Source organism: Chironomus tepperi, unplaced genomic scaffold, assembly GCF_022539635.2.
Source record: "Chironomus tepperi strain 1889 unplaced genomic scaffold, CSIRO-AGI_Ctep_v1 contig_308, whole genome shotgun sequence".
Taxonomy (NCBI): domain Eukaryota; kingdom Metazoa; phylum Arthropoda; class Insecta; order Diptera; family Chironomidae; genus Chironomus; species Chironomus tepperi.
In genome coordinates, this window is record NW_027226430.1 from 14,980 (window position 1) to 38,391 (window position 23,412).

The 23,412-nt window shown below is 31.8% G+C and overlaps 2 protein-coding genes and 1 pseudogene across 5 annotated transcripts; 1 reads left to right on the forward strand and 2 right to left on the reverse strand.

Annotated features, from left to right (window-relative positions):
* Positions 1-532: 532 nt before the first annotated feature.
* On the forward strand, positions 533-9,589 carry LOC139092542 (homeobox protein 2-like). Of its 4 annotated transcripts, none has more exons than XM_070642969.1 (11): positions 533-640; positions 2,762-3,004; positions 4,264-4,383; positions 4,822-6,544; positions 6,983-7,574; positions 7,638-7,798; positions 7,862-7,955; positions 8,010-8,332; positions 8,386-8,595; positions 8,651-8,696; positions 9,131-9,280. In XM_070642969.1, exons 2-11 carry the CDS (start codon positions 2,914-2,916, stop codon positions 9,140-9,142), a joined length of 3,372 nt encoding a protein of 1,123 aa, XP_070499070.1. In that variant the 5' UTR covers positions 533-640; positions 2,762-2,913; the 3' UTR covers positions 9,143-9,280. The 4 variants fall into 4 exon arrangements, with proteins under 4 accessions (XP_070499070.1, XP_070499067.1, XP_070499071.1 ...); XM_070642966.1 differs by lacking the exon at positions 9,131-9,280 and adding an exon at positions 9,304-9,589 and having other exon boundaries at positions 536-640; XM_070642970.1 differs by lacking the exons at positions 533-640; positions 9,131-9,280 and adding an exon at positions 9,304-9,586 and having other exon boundaries at positions 4,822-4,899; positions 5,881-6,544.
* A 200-nt stretch (positions 9,590-9,789) lies between these two features.
* LOC139092543 (single-strand selective monofunctional uracil DNA glycosylase-like) lies at positions 9,790-11,254 on the reverse strand. The gene is made up of 6 exons (XM_070642971.1): positions 11,163-11,254; positions 10,939-11,093; positions 10,681-10,859; positions 10,521-10,625; positions 10,303-10,461; positions 9,790-10,243 (listed from the first exon to the last, which is right to left on the reverse strand). The coding sequence occupies exons 2-6, from the start codon at positions 11,087-11,089 to the stop codon at positions 9,968-9,970; spliced, it is 870 nt and encodes a 289-aa protein (XP_070499072.1). The 5' UTR covers positions 11,090-11,093; positions 11,163-11,254; the 3' UTR covers positions 9,790-9,967.
* Positions 11,255-14,982: 3,728 nt separating this feature from the next.
* LOC139092545 (pre-mRNA-processing-splicing factor 8-like) lies at positions 14,983-22,866 on the reverse strand (annotated as a pseudogene).
* Positions 22,867-23,412: the final 546 nt, after the last annotated feature.

Here is a 23,412-nt window from a genome sequence, read left to right on the forward strand (position 1 = left end):
TTCTCTTCAAATAAAAATAACGATCGAAATTTATTTAAATTTGTTTTTCTTCAGTTCAAATTTAAAACGACCGTTAAAGAATACAAATATCAAAGAACCGTTAATTAAATAAGGTGAAAATGATTTCTGCCAATAATTGCACAATTTGCAACCTTGTAGATAATATTCATAATTAAGTTAATTAAATATTGTTTAAATACTATTTATGTCCCCATGTGTGATTTCCATTTTAATTTACCTAATTAAGTGCATACATAAAAATAAAATTTTAATTTTTTAATAAATAAATGAGATTCATGACTTATTTTAATGTCCGAGTGATCAATACTGAGACACACATTGTGGTATTGATGTATTCGCGTACATGTGAGATATTTTTATTTTCATTTCGGAGTCTTTTTCTCTCTTTTCGCCTTTTCGCGACATTAGTCTATATCTTAAAGCACAACAAGTCAAATCGGTGTGCTGAAAAATATTTTTTTTTGTATTTCGTGTAAAAATTTAAAAAATGTGGAATTAAAAGAATTCTTTTTTTGGGAAGTTCAATGAAAAATTAAGTTTAATAAATTATAATTAAAAAAATTGTGAAATTAAATTTAATTAAATTAATTTTAAACATCCAGTTGATAAGAATTGATAAGTGAGTTTTTGGAACTTAAAAAAGTAATCAAAAGTGCTTAAATTATAATAAAATTTACAAACTTATGTGCTAAATGAAATTTTCAGTTAATTTAATTAATAAATTCATAATACAAGTTCATAAATCCTTATCAATGACTGTTTATCAGTCAAATAAAAAACCATTTGGTGTCGGTTACTGAGAAATAATTGTTAAATTAATCCATTGTGTACCATTTGAAGGTCTACTATGTCACATTGAGCATTGCTCTTATTCACAGTATGATTTTCACTTTCATCTGTGTTCATTATTAGTCCTCATAAATCAGCTTTTAATATTCTTTATTGGTGAAATTTTTAATGCTATTAACTAACTATTTTTGGTTCTTTAATTCATATTACGACATACTTGTATCATATAAAACATGCTCGCTTAACAGCTTAATGACACTTGCGTAGAGAGTGGACAAATATCTATTCACAAATCTGTGTATTTATATGAAAAATATTCTCTCTCGAAATACACTTAAATGCTGCTATTATTGAGTCATTAAGATGTATGTGGGGTCGGTCATGAATCACGTCTAGGTTTAGTCTTATTCTGGGAACAGAACTTGATTCTTTATCAAATTTAGAACTTTAGTAAACTTTCTGTTCATTAACGATCGTTTGAGATTTGAATAATATTTATTGTACATAGTTGAAGACCCCTTTTTGTTCAAAAGTTCAGTCTGTTTTTGAACTCGAAAGAATAAACATTATAGTGAAGAATTAAATCCATTTGGAAGTTGTTTTATTAAATTTATTAATAAATAATCATTGTGCTACACATCTCAAACCCAAGCAGGCGTTGAACTTACACTCAAGAGCATAACAAGTTGAGAATAACGCAATAGTTTAAGATATTAAAGAAAAATTGACCAAAAACAGCCAAAACGGCGCTGTTTTCAGCACTTACATATTTTGTCATCAACAAAGCGACGTAGCAGTGCCCTAGCGATTACATCATGCTGCTCGGACACTCCATTAAAGTAATAACAGACCTACGTCATTCATGAACGACTCCAACTCAATGATTGTACATTAATTTCTCGATATAATTCAATAACAATCAGTTCTTCTCGCTTGTTCTCTCATTGAAGTCTTCCATCTCAAAAATATCCTATGAGCGAACACGAAAGTTCTTAATTTATTTTATCAGAGATTAAAATTGACCAAAAAAAAAAATACTGGAACTATAAAAAAAAATCTCAGCTTTTTTTACTTTTCTTCATCTCTGTGAGAATTGGACAGGTTTTGACACAACTCGCAAAAAAAAAAAACAAGCAGCGACAAAGAATTTTAATATTTTTGATACTAACATAGTCTTTATTAATGTACCACATGTGTGTATAATATAAGCATTTGTAAATTAGAGAGAGAAAATGTGATTAAAACTTATCGGACATAAGCGTATTTTTGGTGGATTTTAAATTAGCAGGTTTGTGGTTGGAGATAATGTTTAGGAAATTGTAATCAGATTTGATGGATCTAAATTTGAAGGATTTTGGACAGTTGAAAGGTTTTTAAATGTTAAAGAACTTTTATATTTTGAATTTTAATAGGGTTTTAGTCTTAAGATTTTAAATCTAGTACTTTCTTTGATCTAAATTAAAAATCTAGTACTTCATTTTTAATCCTTGGATTAAAATTTCAGATTTAAAATAATTAGTCCAATGAATGCTCATTTTAAGCTTTATAAATCTAGTACATTTTCAAAATCATTCGTTTCAAAATCTAGTACATTTTTAGTCTTAAGTTCAAAAATCTAGTACAACTTCAAATTTTAGAAATATGTTAAATTAATATTGAAAATAGTTAAGAAACAATCAAAATCCAGTACATTTGTGTACTAATGTTTAAATTCATTACTAGAATCATATATTTTTAAATAAAAACCGTTACAAAAAAAGTCAACAACCCAAAATGAACATCAAATTCCTATTTCTCCACCAGAATTGCGCTAAGAAAATGTATATTAATATATGTCAAAAAGATAAACTGGAATAACACGAAATAATCCCTTTACACCTCAAAATCAAATTTAACTATGTGACAACCCAAAAAAATTACAAAACTAGTAAAATTAAATTTATAATTTCAGGATGACATTTTTATCAATTGCATTACAAAATTCAATCTTTGTATAAAATGACGTCATTTTAGAGATATTTTTTTAAGAGGACAAATTTGTTGAATGAAAGAGAGAAAAAAAAAAGAGTTTTGAGCGTGTGAAAGAAATGTTATGCTATCAATATGGTGAATTCTATGGAGAATTCTTCAACGCCAAAGACTAACAATGGGCCTCGTGTGTCTTTCAATCGTGATGTACATGTTAAGAGATATGGTTAGTTTGACTTTATTTTTCTATCCTTTGCATTGATCTGAATTAATTGAATAGAACAATTTATTTCAACACATGTCGGTAACATGCAGAAAAAAAGAGAGAAAAGAAAAATAACTTAAAACGTAAATTGACTTTTATATTAAAATATTGATGATAAATTCTCAAGTGGGTGCACTAATAATTTATTATATTCATTCACAGTGTCGGCAGTTTTGTTGAGATTTTTGTAGTTGTGTTAAAGTTCAAAATTTAACAAATTTTTGAAATTTAAAATTTAACGACTTTTTGAAATTTGAAATAATTTAGCCAAGACACAATTTTACCAAAGTTCAAAATTTGACAAATTTTTAAAATTTAGTACAAAATTAGCACAGACACAATTAAAGTTCAAAATTTACCGACATTCCATTAAAGTTCAAAATTTATTGACTTTTTGAAATTTGAACTTTTAGCCGAGGCACTAAATTTATCAAAGGTTCAATTTAAAGTTCAAAATTTAACAAATTTTTGAAACTCAAAATTAAATTCAATAATTTGCTCAAAACACAATTTAGTACTAAAAATCATCCAAGACACAATCAAAAAATTCAAATCAAAACCGTTACAAAGTCATTGAAATGAGCAAAAAATAAATTGCAATGCCAATTAAATGAGAATAAATGTAGACTAATGAGATAAGAATGAAATGATGATGTTCATTGATATAATAATATAAAAAATACATAGACAGATCGACAGATAAATCAAACTATATTCATCACATATTTTATTCATTCACGTTCTTTTTTTGAGCATTTCCAAATATGTGACTTTTCCACAAACAACAAAAAAAAAATTACGATTTTTATCCCACATTGATTCTATGTTATTCCTCTATTGTGCACACATTAACAAATGATCTTTACAATAGGTTCTCTGTTGAGAATGAAAATAAAAATATTTTTGTGCGACCAGTTGACGTTTGTTTATACAGCAGTAACTAATACTGCGACGATGATAAAATTCAGATGATTTTGCATTTGCCATTTGGTTTTTTTTTTAGTATTTTAGTAGTTTTCATTTCATTTGGATCTGTGGAATACACAAGTCGCGAATCATCACTTTTCACTATCTTTAGACATTTTTTATTTATTTATTTCGTGTCTATTTCTATCCATTCATTTCCATTTCGATGAGTTCTTCTCTGCATTTACTATTGATTGATTGATTAGGATTGGTAAATATGGCATATTTTAATCTATTGTTTTAATTGTTAAAAGGTTCATTATTACTAAACAATGACAATTTGAATTCTGACTCAAATTCACGGTCACAATCGCCAAATTTGCGACGTCAATTACCGAATGACTTGTCTCACGAGGCTTTAGAGAGAGAAGCAGGTGAGTAAATCGTCCTGATTTCACCATATGGATGTGTTCATGTGAAAATTGTACTTGAATTTGTGAATGAGAAGAATAATTTTAATTTCTGAAGAAAATACACAAAAATTCTATACTGGATCTACTTAGTTTGGAAGATTAGAGTTGTTATTGTCGATTCCAATGTCTCTATGCTTGTTATTTGACTAAAAAGTAACATAAATCAAAGAATTCTTCAAATTCCTAGAAATATGTTTCAATGTGTTAGTGATTTTAGTACACAAATTCAATTAATTTAATTTGACGGTTGACATTTCAACTTTGAAAATCCGTTAATTATTCATTGCAATTTTTGCATGTGCACATCCAAAAGCCCCACATGACACACATGATGACATGTCATAATCAACAATAACATTGATTGTCAATTGTTTATTCATATTTTTATCACAATAACAGCCTTGGTGCTCGAGCAGGTCAACAGTTTTGGATCTTTGCCACATCGAAAGCAAGCATATAAAAAGCCATTACGACGAAGTAAATCTGACGCATCAACAAAAAAACTTAAACGAAATTCCATATTCAATTTCTTTAACAGTATACCAGCTTCCACTAACTCGATCTCTTCAACTAATAGTAATCAAAATAATGGTAGTAGCACAGACACTAAAACGAATGATCAGAAAATTGTAAATAATAAAAAGGTTGGACGAAGTAAAAGTGATATAAGTTCACAAAGTTTAAAGCATAAACGTGAAAAATATGTCAATAAGCTGCATATTAATGAAAATAATAACAACCATAACGTAATAAGTAGTGACAGTGATAACAACAATACTTCCTTAATAACAAATTCTCTAACTAGAAAGAAAATTCCATTGAGTCCAATAACAGAAGTCAATACGCCATTATTGGACGATAGGAATTGTAGTGACTATTTTGAAGCAAATAACAGTAATATCAATAACGTCGAGGGTGTCGAGGACTGTGAAAATTCATTGAAGCAACAACGTAGTAAATTTCTATCAAAATCAATGGAATCAATGCACAGTTCACAAATGCCAGTTGAAAAGCTTCCGCTCACAAAACACGTGAGGGTGGATAAAATAATTAAACGCTTATCTGTTGAAAGATTATCGCCTCCGCCAATGGCCGTCTTACAAGCCGGTGGCTTTTCATATACAAAACCTCAGCTTTCGCCTAAAAGTCCTACTTTAATGCCATCATCACCCAATAATACTAATCATAATAATTATTTTAATATGAAATCTATGACACCAACTGTTGAGAGTCACATAGATAACAGCAATACTAATAGCCTTAATAATAGTAATCATAACCCAAGTAACATTGTCTACACACAAGTAGTTTGCAATGATCAAAAAAATGCTGATGCTAGTAAAACAATACAGAACAATGACATGCTACTTAAGACGAGCCGTAAACAGTCAGCAGCTAGTCCTAGCAATTTAATTAAACAATCAATGAGAAATGATACAGTTGATTTTATCAATACAGCTTCAGACGAGAAAGTATCATCACGAAAGCATACAGTGGATGAGTTTGGACGAGACGAAATCGATAATATTGCATCAACGAATGAGGAAGAGCCAATTATAAAAGCAAATATAAGAAAACACATTCCAAGATATTCATCCAATACAAATATTGATAATTTAATTAATAATCATCAACAACAACAACAGCAACAACAGACTTATTACTTAGATAACGAATTTGATCGTCTGAACGAAATGCGTGAAACAGATTTTAATAATGGAATCGATGCTACATTGAGTAGTCGTCGTGAGATCTTGGAATCTCGCATAAAATCAAGAATAGGCGGCCTTCACATCAACAATGACAATAATCACACACGCTCAAATCCACCTACAATCCACAAACGAACATACAACAAACATGGCTCAAATGAATTTATTAATAATCGCTTTTCGCCTGAACGAAAACATCTTGATTTTAATAAATCGTCATCGCCGACGAGAGTTAAGTATGAGCAGTCGAAAACGTCAACGACGTATTTGGATGATGGATCAATGAGAAAAAATTCACATCATAGTCAAAAGTTCATTGATAAATACACAGATTCGGGAAATGAGACGGACATTGTTGTTAAGAATAATAGTCACAATAAGAATCGGTATAGTTCCAGATTTAATATTGGGTACGCCCATATTTATTCTTTCATTGTTTTAAATTTATCGCATTTTTGCTTAAGCAAATGAGCTTATTTATTTGCTTTAAATGGCTTACTTTGCTGACTGGATGTGTGAAATTTCATAGCTAACTGTAATTGGATTGTGACAATTCCTTTTAAATATCTTGAAACAAATTGACTAAATCTTATTTTAATCCAAAAAAATCAAAATTTAACGGCCTTTTGAAATTCAAAAATTTAGAACTAATGTTTTAAGCCCTCTAAAGTTCAAAATTTCAAATTCCAAAAAGTCGTTAAAATTCTTAAATCTGAAATTCCCTCTAAAAATCTATTACCGAACATCCAGTCAAATAAAATGCGCATAATTCACCTCCACATACTAACATTCCCACTATTAAAATATCCACTAATGAGAACATATGTTTGCATTTTATTTCCTCACAGTCGTAAATGGAACTACGAGGATGACATAATCGAATGCGAGCTATTTCTAATGAAAGAAAGGAAACATACAGATGAGACTTATCCTTATCAACTTGTTCGCACATACGTATATCGTCAAAGCAGCAATAATGACGACAATTACGACACCGATCAAGATAAAAAGAATATTTTAAAGGAGTGGAAGCACAACAAGAAAATGACAAGAGAATTTATAAAGACACAAACGAAAAAGAAGAGTGGATTGGATAAGGTCAAAGAATTGTTTAAGTTGAGAAGTAATAAGAACAATGAAGAAAATGAATTAAGGGCACGATACCGTGAATATTCACCGGATATTGAGCCACCACCTCAGAAGTCAGTTCCAACAATGCCAAGACGTCGTCTAAGTACACCTACAGCAAGTCCCATGACAACAAGTCGCTCAAAGTCATTACCGCCGCCAAAATTACCGCAGTCAAAAGTAGTGAATAAGAATGCATCAACAGTAACATCCACAAGTACATTGAAACGCGATAAACAAAGCACAAATGGAAGTCAGCAGAAATTTAATTGGTTTGCATCATTGGATCGATTATCAAGAAAGAAGAGTCGAGTAGGTCAATGATGGATTAAGTATGGATAAATTTTAATTTTATGATGTTCACTTCTATTTTAGGATTTATCAAATCCCCCAACAATTGATCGTCACTCAAATTCAAATTCGTCGACCATAACACGAGCAAAATCGTCAAGTATGAAAAATATTTCATTGTCTAATGGATCAAGTAAGAATCTACGATTCTTTGGTGATACTGATTTGGACGATGCAGGCAATAAGTAACACGAGCAATTGATTTTAAGAGGATTATTTACAGATTATTGTCAATTTTTTTGTTTAAGGATTAAATCACCATCTCATTATGATGAGGCACGAGAAAAGAGCACATCGCTGCAGAATTTGAATTCTGGTCGCCGAACGAGACAATCGAAATCGGTAAAATCCTTATAATCACTTCCTTTACAATTATGTCATATCTATTGTCCTTAGGTCTCTCGATCACGTGCTGAGCTCATCAATATTGCCGAAAGTACATCCGATGAAGCAGAAAAGACAGGAGAATCGCCAAGTAATCGTAGTCGTCCAGTATCTCCAACAATCAACAACTACCTGCCTCCACCAAGACCACCAAAATCCACAAAACTTGTTCGATCAGTCTCGACACTTCCTCGTCCGCTACCGCGAAAATCTCTTGGACATGATGCTGTTGACACCCATGACGCATATTATCCACAATATAAAAGAGACAGTAATCTTGAATCCGATTCCAATTTTTCGACATCACGAAGGCTTCGTAATAGTTTATCTGTCAGGTATTAATTTAATTAATTTATATGTAAATTTTGCTATTTTGTTGTTTTTGCAGCCGTGAAAATCTTGGCCGTGATCGATTTGATAGCGATGCAAGTCAACGTAGTGTTGTGTATCTTCATGCGAGTGTTGTTGGTGATATTCCGCAGACATATGGACGGAAACTTTCGGGTAAAAGTAGTGTAAGAACTGCATATAATGAGGAACAGCCAATTATTAGGACAGTCAACAGTTCGCTTGCCATGGATGCTCCTTGGAAGCCGAAGTAATTAAGTTCGTATAATATTTATATGAATATTTAATTAATTTTAATTTTCCAGGTTTATAAGCGATGGATATGAGATCAACTACAGTAACGATCAAAAGGTAGCACATTTTGTACTAAATCACAAAGCTAACAGCTATCAAATTTCCATTTAATGAATTTCTGTTGTGCATTTTTGCGAAACTAATGTGTTATTTCACATTGCACTTGGTATTTATCGTCATTGACCGTGGAATTAATAATTTTATGAATGAACTTGAAGTGAATTCGGTGTTATATGACGAAAGAGTTTGAAGGTTTTGTTAAATCCTAGGATTAAAATTAAATCCTAAGATTTAAGAAATTGAAAGTTCAAAATTTGAACTTTGAAAATTCAAATTTTACAAAACCGTTGAAATTTTAAATTTTACAAAACCATTTTCAGCAAAAATGCAACCTAATCATAATCTTCATTTTACAGCAATCTAATCATAATCTTTCTAATTCTAAATCTCTTCCTATATTTATTCTCTTTATTTAATTTTCATTATCACAGAACATCAATTAAATATTGAATATTCTTCGCTTTGCTTCAGCGTCACTTTTCATAGCTCACACATCTGCTCTATATGTCATCATCATTATAATCTTAATCTCACAATAATCGTTTATTTAAACTAATCATGAGCTTTATATAGGAATTTAAAAAAAATATTAAATTTATTTTAGAACATTGAAAACAGACGTAAATTTAGGAGCAAAAGTGCGACAAGAGAAAAGAGCAAGTGGGATCGAGAGGCACATAAAAGGACATAATCTCAGAAATATAACTTTAATATGAAATAAAAAAGATTAGATTTTACTACTTTATAATTCCCTCCATAAAATGATTAAATATCATAACTTTTTTTTTCATACGTGTCCATTTTTTCACGACATTGAGATAGAAATAAAAATAAAAAATTTGTACTAACGTCAAAATATGGAAATGAAATATAACATGTCGACTAATTTATAAGACATTAATAAATCAATGTTACTAATTTTACTATAAAAAGGTTTTTCAATGAAATTCAATTTCAACGGAAATTCAAGTTTTGAACTTTTTGAACTTATCGACTAATTTGAATTTTAAATGACCGTTACTTTTAAATACCTAATTTAGCCTCCTGAAATCAGAGCAATTAACTTTTGGAAGTAAATATTTTCAGTCAATTACTTTTATTCATGTCATGTATCAATTATGGAATACGAATCTTAATGCTATCGATAGCTATGTGTTAAAAATAAATATACCTTATAACTTACTTGTAATGAATGCTCGTTTAAAATACTGAATATTTTTAACAGGTACACACTTATTATGTCTTAGGTTCCGCTAATCAAACAATAGTTATTGCCGTTCATTGTTGAAATACTTAATAATGTCATTTTCTTGATACCATTTGCGTGCTTTATCAACCCAGTCATTATTGTTTAATGATCGAGGACTCGGATGTGCCAAAAGCTTGCAGTCAATCAATTCTGAAATGAGATTCTTCTTCTTGAGATCTTTGATACGGTCATTAGCGTAACTACCAATACTGATTATAATTTGTGGATTGAAGACTTCAATGGATTGTGCCAAATATTTTAAGCATACTGCATTTAGTTGTGCTTTTGCTGGTCCCTAAAATGATTTACAGTTCTAAAATCAGTTGACTCATGTTGATTAAGTATGTTCTGTACCTTAATTTCTGTTGGAGTTATATTTCGTCCAGAAGAGTGTAAAAATGCGAATGGACAGATGTTATGAACAAAACAGTTGGTGAAGAAGTTTTCAGGCTGTCCACAAAGTTCTTGAACTAATCCCCAGAATCTTTTGCCACTCGGTTCCTCTTTAGTGCACTAAAATGAATATTTACAGAACAACAGTTGATGAAACATTGTCAAATATTAAAACTTACATCAAGTCCTTCAACTGGCTTTGACGGAATCTCAACTTCTGGCTTTCCAACATGACCAGTCAATCGCATCCAATTTTTTACAGTTAAAACGTGACCAAATGGAACCTTGAAATAAATTGTTTATTTAAATGAGCTATTAAATAAATTAATGAGTTATTACTCCAGTTTGTCCCATTCCGTTTATTCCTGGATTCATTCCTAAGAATAATACTTTTGGTGCCTTCTTGAGGTACTGCTTCAGATAATTCTTATGAACTTCTGCTGCATAATCCAAAGTGTTGTAGATTGCTCCAATATTCTTATCAGATTTGCTGAATTCTATTTGTTTCAGCTCTTCGCCTATAAGAATTGTATGGAAAAAGGAAAGGATTCTTACTGGATCTCATAACATTACATCCAAAGGATGATTGAAACTTACACAATTGCTGTTCAAGTCGCCAGATCTTTTCCCAAAACATCAATTCGAATGTAATCGATACAGATGATGCAATATTAGCTTCTGGAATCTCTGTACCATTTGTTCCTGAATCTTCTTTTTGCTCTCCAAGCTTCAATTTCTTTCGAAGCATATTTCTACATAAATAACAAAGGATTTCGTGATATTTGAAGTCTACAATGTGGAATTATTTGTCAGAAACTTACTTGATGTGTTTTTGGCTGTAAATACTTAAGTTTTAATTAAATATTTTGAGAAAATGTTTTTGTGTTAAAAAATGTTTACTTCAATTTTGTTGACATTGCGTTTGAATTAGAAAAGTTCGTTATTTTAGGGGTGAAATTTCTGTAAGGATCTTGGAAAAATGAAAGAGCAACGACGTTTGTTGATATGGAAATTATGTTGGGAGTTGTGGATTTATGGCACAAGTAGGCATATAATAATGAATCCAATTGGAATTTAGTGTTTCACATTTTAATCCTTGGATTTAGATTTTCAGGTTAATTTAAATCGCAGGATTTATTTAATATAATAAACTTTCTTTATTGTGAGTTTAGTAGATACATTAGAATTTATCATACATGATTGTTAATTTTTAATACCAACCTTTCGGTTTCAATTTAAATTTAATTTGAAGCTTAATTATGTGTTATGATATCATTGATTGTGGTGAAATTTGGATAAAAAAATTTGAAAAAAATCCTTGATGAGACAAAAAAAAAAAAAAAAAATTATTTTATACTTAAAACTAAATTAACAAGAACTTCTTGGTTCTTTATTTGAGGGATCCAGTTTGTATTTGTGCAATAACAAGAATATTGGTCCTAATCCGTGTAGCCATTGAGAGGAAGAGATGAGAGTGGAAGTTGACGATTAGCATGGAAGATCAATATCATCATCAGTCATTCCAAATATTTAAAAACAATAACATGTTTTTTTTCGTAATTTTTTAAAATAATTAAATTTAAGTATATATACTTGATTTAAAATGTTTATTATAGTATAGTGAAAAGTAATTGTGGAGCTTGCATAAAGTGAATCAATTATTAAGTGATAATTTGGTGTTGTTGATGCATAATTGAGGCCAAATTATAAAAAATTTCAACTAGGTTTAGTGATAATTTTGTAAAATTGCACAAATTTTACATAAATTTTGTATATAGTGTATTTAAACTTCTCTAGTGCATAACTAGAAAAGAAATTAAATTCATCAAGAGCCATTAGAATATGTGCAGTGATTAATTGCTAGTGAATCGTGAGATCCAGTGAAATAATTTTTCGCAAACACAACATCCAGTCAACTTTCAATCAACATCCAGTTAACATTCAATCAACATCCAGTCAACATTACATCAACATTCAATCAAGATCGGAAATCTAAAATAGAATTGTGCGTTAGACAAAAAGGCTAATTGAGGCAAAATTGCTAGGAAGAAAGGATGGGAATGTAGCCATTGAGAGGAAGAGATGAGAGTGGAAGTTGACGATTAGCATGGAAGATCAAGATCATCATCAGTCTTTCCAAATATTTAAAAATCGAGAGTTATCTTTCAATCATCAACGAATAAACAAAGAAATTTTCTTGAAATTATTAAATCAAAATTATTAAATCGAATTAATATATATATTGTTAAGATAGATCATTTAAACTTTTTGTTGCTCTCACACAGCATAATTAAATGAATTAATTCCTTAGTTTGGTCTTGTTCAACTCATACTTGAAGCTAAACTATTTTTCATTAGGTTAAGTCAAAAACTTGAAATATAAAGATACAAATTACTGAACTACAAAAGAAAGTGTTTCAATCTTTAGTGAATATCATATTAAAAAAAGTTAAAGTGTATGAATGGTGATACTCAATTTTCATGGCTACATTGTAGATATATAATTTACAGTGAATTAGAGTACGGGCGACCAAGAGGATTTAATCCAGTGTTGACACAGACTCTTACTGTAATACAACAATTTGACCCAAGAGTAGGAGATTTTAGACCGATCGTAGTTCCTATCACCCAAATACTTGACCCATTTGGAGAGGTATCCTTCCATACATTGCAAAATAACAGCTTCTTTCCAGCTAACACAATTCAACTTCCACAACTCCCTCAAATTCTTGCGAACAACAACCAAAACAACACCGGTTCCGCTACAATGGATAGAACTAAGTATTTTTATTTAGATGGGAAAAAATGGATGAAAATTGAACGAATTTCTAGTTTGTGAATTTTGACAGATTTTTGGAGCTGAATTTAATTTTTTTGGGAGCTGAATTCTAAAATTTAGTTTAATGTATTTGATAGATTTGAATTTTAACGTATTTCTCTTTAAATTCAAATTCATTAATTTTTGAACTGAACTGAAATTGAAATTGAGTTTCTGAATGATTTGCTAGAAGAATAAACTTAATCTCAGGATTAAAAATAACCTCAGATTTAACTCAAGTTCAAAGTAGTCTGATAGGAAAATTGTATCAAATGCTGACTGTAAACCTTAATAGACTCAAAGTGTCAATCAATTTAAAATTCCAACCAAAGTGACATAATAGACCGCATTATAAACGACATATAATTCCGTTGAGTACAAGAAAGAAAGGTTTGTTTATTTTCTGTCGATTAGTTAGTATGGATACACACATAACTTTTTAAGTTCGTTATGTTCAATTTTCTTTATGATTTTTATGAATCAATAAAATTCATTGTAAGGAAAAATAAAGAAGGTAACCGAAGAAACTGTATGGATTGTAATGAATAGGGGAAGAAATGCGAATATAAAGATAAATAGCTAGACATATAGAAGCGGATATTGATGACTAAATGAAATAGGTTATTGATTACAATGTGTCACATTTCTTTTTATGTCGATAACTGTGACACACCGAAAAAATATCAACTGTGACTATAAAATTAACTTATATGAAGAAATTTGATCTGATAATGTCGTTACTGCATGCAACTTTTAAGTCGCGTTTTGCCTTTTGTTTGTCGACTTCTTTTTTTATGTCACACGATTGATAATCGAAGGTATTGGATATGGTCTATTGAATGTTAGTATGCCTTCAACGTTCAGGAAATTGCAATTTGTTCATACCTTAACTAATGTATATGTGGACAATCTTCTTATCTCCTTCACCACCTTCCTTCGGCTGATCATCCATTGTCAACACAATACGTTAAAAATCTAAATTTCCGATTCTATTTTCAGTCACAAATTAATAACACAATTGACTTTTATTGATGACAAGACTACCGTTGAACAGTACAAACTATATCCACATTCGATGCACTCGATTGTTGTTTTACAAATGAAATTATTCAATATGATGCTTTTAAAATCAGAAAATTATTGCGCTTGCGTTTAAGCTCCATTCAACTTCAAGAACTGTACTATACCGTACATATATCGTGTATAAATGTGCAAATTCTCTCTCTCTTCACTGTATATCCTTTCAATGCATGCAAAAGAGTGGTTGGTGGTTTTTGCCGGCTTTTCTTTTCTTGTCTTTGTTGTATTTATTTTGCTGTTGTCTTTTTTTATTAAGCCTGTTGCTTATTTTTTTAGGGATGGTTTATGTGATCAACTATAGATAAATTTTCACTTTCATTCACTATGTATTGAATTTATGTCGCCAAAAAAGTTTTCTTTTGTCCTTCAATTTTATTTATTTTTTTAAAATCAATGAAAAAACCTGATTAAATTGTTTTAAAATGAAGAAAAATTTATTATTTATTTATTTTTATTGTTTCCCATTGGGTTTTATATCAAGACATAAATCTATAGATTATTTTTAAGCAAATACATCTTCAATGATCCTAACCGGTTCCATCGCTGGCATCTTCGAGATTTGAAAATATTGAAATGAGTTTATCGACGAACTTCATGGTAAAATTCTTTTGGATTTGAGAGCATTAAGTCATACTTCATGTTTGGATCGTGACGTACTCCCATGAAATTATAATTCCAACTTACTCTTGCAGTTGAACCATAAAGAATCCGAGTGAATTTATTCGACAGTAACATTTGAACTCTCACGACTTGGCAGGTAGCCTTGGGTTGTTTCCTGTGAATTAAAATAATTTAATTAATTTTTGAATCAAATAAATCTAAGGATTAAAAATTAATCATCAGATCTGACAATAATTACCTTTATCTGTATTCTTAGTTCCCCATTCAAAACCAGAAGGCGTCAATTTGTAAGCTGTTAATGAACATGAGCCAGGCGTAAATGAACAAGTAATGATGATAGTCTTTTCTCCATCCCAACTTGGATTTTCGGACATAATCTTGGCATGAGTTGTAATGTCTTGAGGTGACAATTGTGGCAATTCATTTGGTTGCGTATGAATCCAACCCAAAGGTTCCATATCCTTTAAGTATTGATGTGAAGGTAGAATATTGGGTAAATTGACAATTTGATGTGTTCCCCATTGACAAGGCATGACGTCACAACGAATTTCCTTAACTTGTGGATTATCTGGTGGACTGATACCATACAAATATCCAGCAATTTGAGCTCTCAAGTCAGAAATTGTGACAAATTTCTTGAGAATATTTTTCGGTAAGATGTAAGTATATAGTTTCCTTAATGTCGGAACTGACGTAAATGTGATTTGTACGTAAAATGTAAATTTGTGTAGCTGAAATAGCTCTCGAATACGCCATTCCGTTTTTTGAACTGAAACTCTGTGTCTCGTAGTTTGATGTCGTCGATGTAATAATTTCATTCCATGCTTATTTGTCGTTCTTGTTGTTGTAGTTGTCAATTGTGATTGTTCTTTTGTTTGCTTCCTCAATTTCAGCAATTTGTTGACGTTGTGTTGAAGGTGCGGATATTTCCATACCCAAAATAATATCACGAATTTCAGATTGTGTCAATGACGCTACATTTACATTATTCTTCTTTCCGTACGTAAAATTAAGTCTTTTAATTGGACTTCAACCTTTATCCATTCTTCGTCGTTTATCATTGGGTTGGCGATGAGCTTCAGTAATTGTCGTTTTATCAGGTTTCAAAATGACCTTTGTTCGTTCTGTATTAACATGAAGTGCATGAAGGATCAAAATCAGACGTGAAATGCAGGTATATGATGAAATTGTCTTTAGCCAGTCATCATACAAGTTGAAAAGAACCATTTGTGGTTCTGTCGCTTTAAGAATCAAATCACCAAACTTTCAACCTTCAAACAAGCTTGGAAAGGCAATTGAAGTTCAGATCCCTTAATGACAATATTAGGGAAATCAAGTAAATGGACTTCAAGTGGATCCAACATTCCTTTTCTTGTTACAATAATCTGTTTAGGCTGTTCTTCACTGGAAGTGATCGAATCAAAGCAGCAACTTCTTCAGCAGTTTTCCATTTTGCAAGCTGTCCTAAACGTTTCTGTCCAGCCCATACTGATGTATAGAATAATCTTCAAGAACAATTGTCCAGTACGAGGATTGAAGATGAAAATAGCTCCATTAATAGGTTTTGTTGTTAAATTACCCTCAAATGTCTTGTGAATTGTTACACGATATACATTAGTATCATCCACAAACCAAATAATTTGACTGAACACCACGATTCTCCATAATTCTGAGATGATAAGTAAGGTTCAGTTGGTTCTGAACTGTACAATTGAAGTGCCTTTCTGATACGTTCTCTTAAGACATACAATGCAGGTTTGCTTTCATAATTTTAGCCATAGCCTGTTGAATTAAAGGCTTGCAACCCGGGAACCAATTTCCGTAAGCACTATGCAAATTATATGCTAAATCTATTGCAATCAAAACACCTGTTGGCGATGGGTAAATTGACATATTGTCTGTTGTATAATCCAAGAATTTGGCTCTTGAATATCTTTGTCATATCATGGGAATCGTAATCACCCCATCGAAGCTGTACATCAATCCAATACTTTTGTGTTGTTGTATTATCCATTGTGTCTTTTGAATCAGCCAATAAAGATGGTCTTGAGACATTCCATTTATAAGCAGGGAAAAGAAGAATATCAGCACATGAAGAATTCATCTTGTATGATTTACGTGGATGAATTGTTTCCTTTTGTACTGTTTCAATCTCCAAAGCGTCCAATTCTTGATCAAATACTTGACACAAATCCATAACAATAGATTCGTGAATCTTTTGCCACAAGTGAGCACGAAAGATTTGAATCAATGAGATTTTCAATGTTGGAATTTTACCATGCATGAAAATTCCAGTCAAATCAAGTTGGACTTGGAAACCAACGTAAACATTAGCTCTGTTGATTGTTGGTGACCACCATAAAGTGAAACGACGATTAGAATTTGATTCAAACCACTACGCTGTGCATTTGTCAATTTCTTATATTTCATCGATTCTTCGAAACCTGAGGCTTTTTCCCAGAACAAACCTTCCCATGTTGGGAAATAAGTTCCTTTGAATAATGTGTGCTCAAGAATACCACACCACCCAATGCTTGGATCATATCTGTACGATAATTATTCAAGTTCCACAATTTTCCGTCGTGTCTCTGATGTGTCCACCAGAAGGGATTCTGTTTCAAGACTTGATATTGCTTGAAACTGCAAATAAAATTAAAAATTTAAAATTAGTTCAGTAGTTCTGAGTTCAACCTCATTTCAGTTCATTTTTAAAAGTTCAAAACAATTCAAATTTGAATTGATCGTTATATTTACCTCAGTTCTAATACGCCAACCCTTATCGTATGCAAGTGTGACGATCTTTTTGGAAAAGAGTGTTAATACGAGGAACACCACGATCCCAACTGTCTTCTAAATCTTCAAGTGTCAATCGTCGACTTTGAGCATTAGCTTCTTGACGTTTCAAAGCATATTCAGCCCAAACACGTTGGGAATCAATAAATTACTTTCCCAAGGCTGAATATATCGATACAAGTTAGGAATCAATTGATCTTCGTCATGTGACATACCTATAAACAAAGAGAACGAAGAATCAAATTAATAAATTGGCAATACCAATATTTACAGATATTAAATTACCAGACCGGAAGAGTGATTCCGGCATCTGTTTGTTTTGACCATCTCAAATCAGATTGTGGAATCAAAACGTGACCCATCGACAACATTCCCAAGCCACCCAATTCTTTTGGTGTATAAAATACAACGGGTGGAAATCTTGAAGGCATTTTTGAGTTCAAACCAATTTTGATACGAGTTTGAATCTTATTTTCGCACTTCACAAGTAAATCGAGTAATTCTTGTGTATTTACAACTGATTCTCTGAAGTATGTCATCAAGCCAATAAGTGCTGTATTCCATTTGTTGACAATCTTTGTGAATGTTGTTGATCCGAAGCCATCAAAATTGTCTTACACGATTATGGAATCTATTTAATGATTCGTCATCGACTCTCAAGAAACATTGAGCTGTTCTTTCCTTAAGTCACTTCATTTTGTAAATTCCAATACACCATCACGATGTGTGAATTCTTCATGCTGTAATCTGCATTTTGGTAAAATTCTACATTCAAATCCAGCCATATTAAACAGCAAATTGGGATTATCCTTTGAATATACAGACACGAATGTATTGTCCCAATGAACAGTTGTTACTGAACGTGGCAATCTATTTTTAATGTCCCAGAAAACTGCTCTTCCTCTGTAAAATTAAAATTGTCTTTTAATTTATGGATTAATAATTTTAAAGGAAGTGAAAAAATCTTACAAATTGACATCATGCTTCATCAAACGCATTCTTGCATCTCTTGGCCAACATTTCTTATTATTGTAGCCAACAATATTCTCATTATTAGGATCTGGATGTTCAGTCAAATACTTTTGAATCAAGTCTCTTGCTTCTTCTGTTGTGAATCTGTTGATTAATTAAAATTTATCAATTACTTAACGTCTAATGGAAATAAAGGATGAATGTTTACCTGAAGAAGATGTGAATCTTATCGACATAACGACAATATAATCGAATTGGATGTGAAATTTCAACGACAGTATCTTGGAAGGTCAAGAAATCATTAGGCATTTGTGGGGGTCCAGCCATTTCACTAGCACGTTGTAGACCTAGCACAAGTAAATCCAATACAAGTCCATAATATTGTGTGATAAACGAAGCAAATTGTAGACCACGAATAATTCCATAACTGTTTGTATGGTTCATATCCTTATAATTAATAACGACATTGTTTTTAGCAGTCATATAATCAGCAATGTTGTGATCCACGATAAGACGAAGCAATCGATTCAACAGTGTCAAATCAATCTTTTCATACAATTTCTCAAATCTTGATTCCATAAGGACATTACATTCACCTTCAGAAACTTCCCAAACATCCTGCAGATTGTTGATTCCTATGGAATTAAATTAATTATTATTTAAACTAAATAACAAGTACGTAAGATAATGAAAACTAATAGTTACTGATGTGCTCTACATTATTCTGTTGTCAAAAGACTTACCGTAAGCGTGAGGTTTGTAACAAGGGGACAAATCAAATCTAATCTCTATGCTACAAAGCACACGTTCACAATAATCACCAAAATATCTATATAAAACCATTTTTACGCAAATAAGAAGGATCAAAATGAAACTTACCTTGACAGAATTTATAGACTAAAAGCGGTGGAGGTTCTGTATCGCTGGTTTAATCCATGGAGGGAATAGACGACGTTTATCTGCTTCATACCATAAATATTGATCAAGATATGCATCTGTGATCTTTTCTAAAAGGTTCTACATCATAAACTGAATTAAATGACTGTACAAGTCCATAAACTCAATTCCAGTTTCTTTAAATGCTCTCTGTGTGAGTAAATGTCTTTTGATTCTCGATAAAGCTTCATGAGGATTATCATAAGCCTGTTCAATTAATCCAAGCTCCTCTCGTTGACTCTGATTAAGACGTGATTTTACGCTGTAAGCTTCCTTTAATCTCTCAAGTGCCAAAATCAACAATTTTGTATCGTGCTTGTATGATAATGGTGGGAAAGGAATTGGAGCAAATCTTCTCGATTCAAGCCAATGAACTGTTGTTGTGTATATAGCAACAGCTTCTTCTGGTGAAATATATGGACCGTCCTTCAAATAGTTATGCTGTCTCTCTTGTTCAGCCTTCAAATACAATCTCGTTAATCTTCCCAAATTCTTCTTACATACGAGTCTTATCAACAGTCGCACCTCGACGAATTCTTTCACGATTATAATGTGCTGTATTTGTCCACCAATCTGCCTTCATTTTAACATAACGTAGAATCATATTTTCAATTGGAATCGGAAGTCCAGGAACTTTCCATGGAATATTTGCCTTCCAACAACGCCAAGCTTCTGATAAATGTTGTAGAATAGTTCTTGCTTTATTCTGCTTAATTCCTTCTGGCATCATATCAACGATATCGTGCATAACGGATGCTCTCAATTCCAAATCGAAATGAGATTCAACACGTTGTTTTGTGACAGTTTTGGCAACTCCTTTACTATGACGACCTTCGAATTGACGTGACAATAAATTTCCTAACCATCTTTCCAACAATGGTGTAATACCACGCATAAAGAAGAGCCAAACTCTCCATCCTGGTGCCCAAAACCACATCCTGGACCTTTTCCAACAGATCCGGTATTGAAACGATAATAAATGAGATGCTTCAAATCTTTACACATACGAATTTGTCTCATAAGCTTGTATTTGTAACGATACATTCCAGTCAATTGACCAACGTGAATGCGGGCAAAAATGTATTGCAAACCATCAGAAAGTTGGAAAGCATCAACATTGTTCAATCTGTATTGGACATGTGAGTCGACGATCAACTTTGTCAAACGCAGAATTTCACGACATAAATGGAAAGCTGTAAAATAAATGATGTCTGATATTGGATTTACGTAGTAAAATTGTTTAAAATTTTTTAGCTATAAGAAACTTTTAATCCATGGATTAATTTTTAATCCAAAGATTAAACCTAGCTTCAATGTTTTAACTCACCATTTCCGAAACGTGACTTCTTTCTCTCTTTTGTTGTCAATGTTTTAACTGGTTTTAAATTGAAATTATAGTCAAGATGCAGATAGTTCAAATTTTTACGATGAATCAACAGATTCAACATATTATATCCTTGTCTTGTCACTTGCAGTCCAGCTATACCCAATCTAATGTCGTTGTTTGGAAAACTTTGTTGCCTTAAACGATCTGAAGAGATATCGTTTCGTTTTTTGCTTTGGGTCTGCGATGTTTTAAAGCATTAAGGACGTAATATTTCAAACTTTTGATAACTGACACGAACTTTTACTGGATTTCCTGGTGGACAATGTTCTTTGTACCAGCATTTAACGATTGGAACATCTATAGCACGACGACAACGTCCTGATCGCATATTGAACGGTCTTGGAGCCCATAACAAGGCAATTCCATTAGCTGTGTTGTCAGCATATAAAGTGGAGTGTCTTGCAAAAATGGCTGCACTTCATCAGGAAGAATAAATTCTTCGTCATCTTCTGGTAATGGATCAACAGATTTAACTCCATGACGATGAGCAATTGGATTGATCAGTGGATCAAAATAGAATGCTGGCAAATCGGATCTTCTGTTTTGATGTAAACGACACTGGTGTGTGGTACCTACAAAACAAATAATGTTTTGAATTAGTATAAGTGAAACTCAGCCCTTATATACCCAATAAATGATATTAAGGAAATGGCATTCACTTTGCAATACACAGTCATGCACAAAATTAGCACATATTGTAGTAAAAGTTTGATTGCTTGATTTAATCTATCCACGGAAACAAAGGTAATTTCCATTGTCTTAGAAAGTTACCCAATTCATGGACTTGTGGAAAATTAAGGATAACAAAACTCAAATGACTTACCATGAAAGATGAACGTAAAGTGGCATGTTGTTGTAAAGATATGGAAATGCAATACGATATTCAGTTCTAACAGGTTGACGAATGATAATTTTGTTTATGTCATTGAATTCATTCCAATCTTCATCTCCTAAATGTTGATCCTTAATTAAAGGTTCGAATTTTGACCGCCAGGAATTGCCATATTTAGGGCTTTAGCGGTAAAGAAACTCTTTGGATCAAAGAGATAGAAAGTTTTCGTCGACAAGATCTGTCAACAATTGATTAGCTAAACGGTATAATGTGGCCATTTGTGGCAATGTCAAATTCCATTTTCTGAATGTGGATCCATTGACATGAGGAGTTCCAACAAGTGGTTTTATGTTCATAGAACCAGTCGAAAACACTGCCGTCTTCTTCTGATCTAAATCAATTTGAATAGCTTCTAACGGTTCAACATCAAGAATGTTGTCAGCATAATCAAGAGGAGGTTCCTCATCATCAAATGGAGGGAATCTCATTCTTTTAAAATGACGACGATCTCTCTTTTCACGTCTCATCATAATCCACATTGTACCCCATAATGCAATATATAGAGGTTCAATTACCCATGGAATTTCATTTACAAATGTTATAGCTCCTGTAATGTGATACAAGACTTGAACGTCTCGAATGACCCCAAGGCATTGGCATATTTTCTAAAGTTTCATGACTGCATGAGGCATATACTTTAATGCTCCTAAATAATTCCATGTTTATGTGGCCACTTGTCATATCACCATGATCTCTGATAATCTTTCTAACATGTCTCAGGCATATCGGCTTTTTGTGCATCTATTAAAGCCAAATTTCCGCTTTTCAGCAAATCTCTTTGATTGAAGAAGCCCATTTTTGTGACTTTTCTCTTGTAGTTTTTCTTCACTTATGATTTTTGTATCTTCTCTTGGTGGCGGTGGATTTCAAAAATTCCAATCCATTCCTGTACCAGAGGAATTTGAATTTGAGTAGTTGCCAAATCGCTGCGCGCATTTGTTATCATCATTGCCTGTTGCTGAGCCATAAGTTGTGCTGTCCAGGATGAGGAGGTCCCATCCCCGGAGGCAGCATATAAGGATTCATCCTGGATATTTTTTTATCCCACTTCTATCTATAAATTGAGTTAATAATGTAGTATTATTAAATTTACCTATATAATGTTTTAATAGGATTTAAATGAGTTAGAACAACCTTAAAAAAGTTATATTAATTTAATAAGGGAAAATAGCGCATTTTTATAAACGTTTGGAAACGAAAATGTCTGTTTTCAGAATGTTGATTTCTAAATAATTAACAAAATTGACAAAAAATCCTATATGTTCAATATCTATCATTGAAATCTACATTTTATCCAACTCAACTCACCTTCTAGTCCGTTTTTATGATGTTTTTATAGTAAAATTAGTTAATTTAACACGATTAAACTTAAATTCGCGAATATTTTCGGCTTTATTTTTTCTATCCTTTCAAGTAAACAAACTTAGTAAACTTTGAAAAAGCGCTTTTCAAAAAAAATGACGCGAACCGTGGCAAAAAGATGCGAAAAAAAGTGAGTGAGAAAAGAGTAAAGAAAATATTTCACTAATACCTGTCTAAAAATTAAGTTTTTCCATTAAATATCAGGAAATG

What these genes read in the sequence shown, in the direction of transcription:
- LOC139092542 (XM_070642966.1), top strand. Translation starts at nt 2,914, where the DNA reads ATGGTGAATTCTATGGAGAATTCTTCAACGCCAAAGACTAACAATGGG. An exon ending in TTGGACGATGCAGGCAATAA is followed by an intron (nt 7,799 to 7,861) that starts GTAACACGAGCA and finishes TTTTTGTTTAAG; the next exon opens with GATTAAATCACCATCTCATT. An exon ending in GAACGAGACAATCGAAATCG is followed by an intron (nt 7,956 to 8,009) that starts GTAAAATCCTTA and finishes TATTGTCCTTAG; the next exon opens with GTCTCTCGATCACGTGCTGA.
- LOC139092543 (XM_070642971.1), bottom strand. Translation starts at nt 11,089, where the DNA reads ATGCTTCGAAAGAAATTGAAGCTTGGAGAGCAAAAAGAAGATTCAGGA. An exon ending in AGCCAGTTGAAGGACTTGAT is followed by an intron (nt 10,462 to 10,520) that starts GTAAGTTTTAAT and finishes TATTCATTTTAG; the next exon opens with TGCACTAAAGAGGAACCGAG. An exon ending in TAACTCCAACAGAAATTAAG is followed by an intron (nt 10,244 to 10,302) that starts GTACAGAACATA and finishes AAATCATTTTAG; the next exon opens with GGACCAGCAAAAGCACAACT.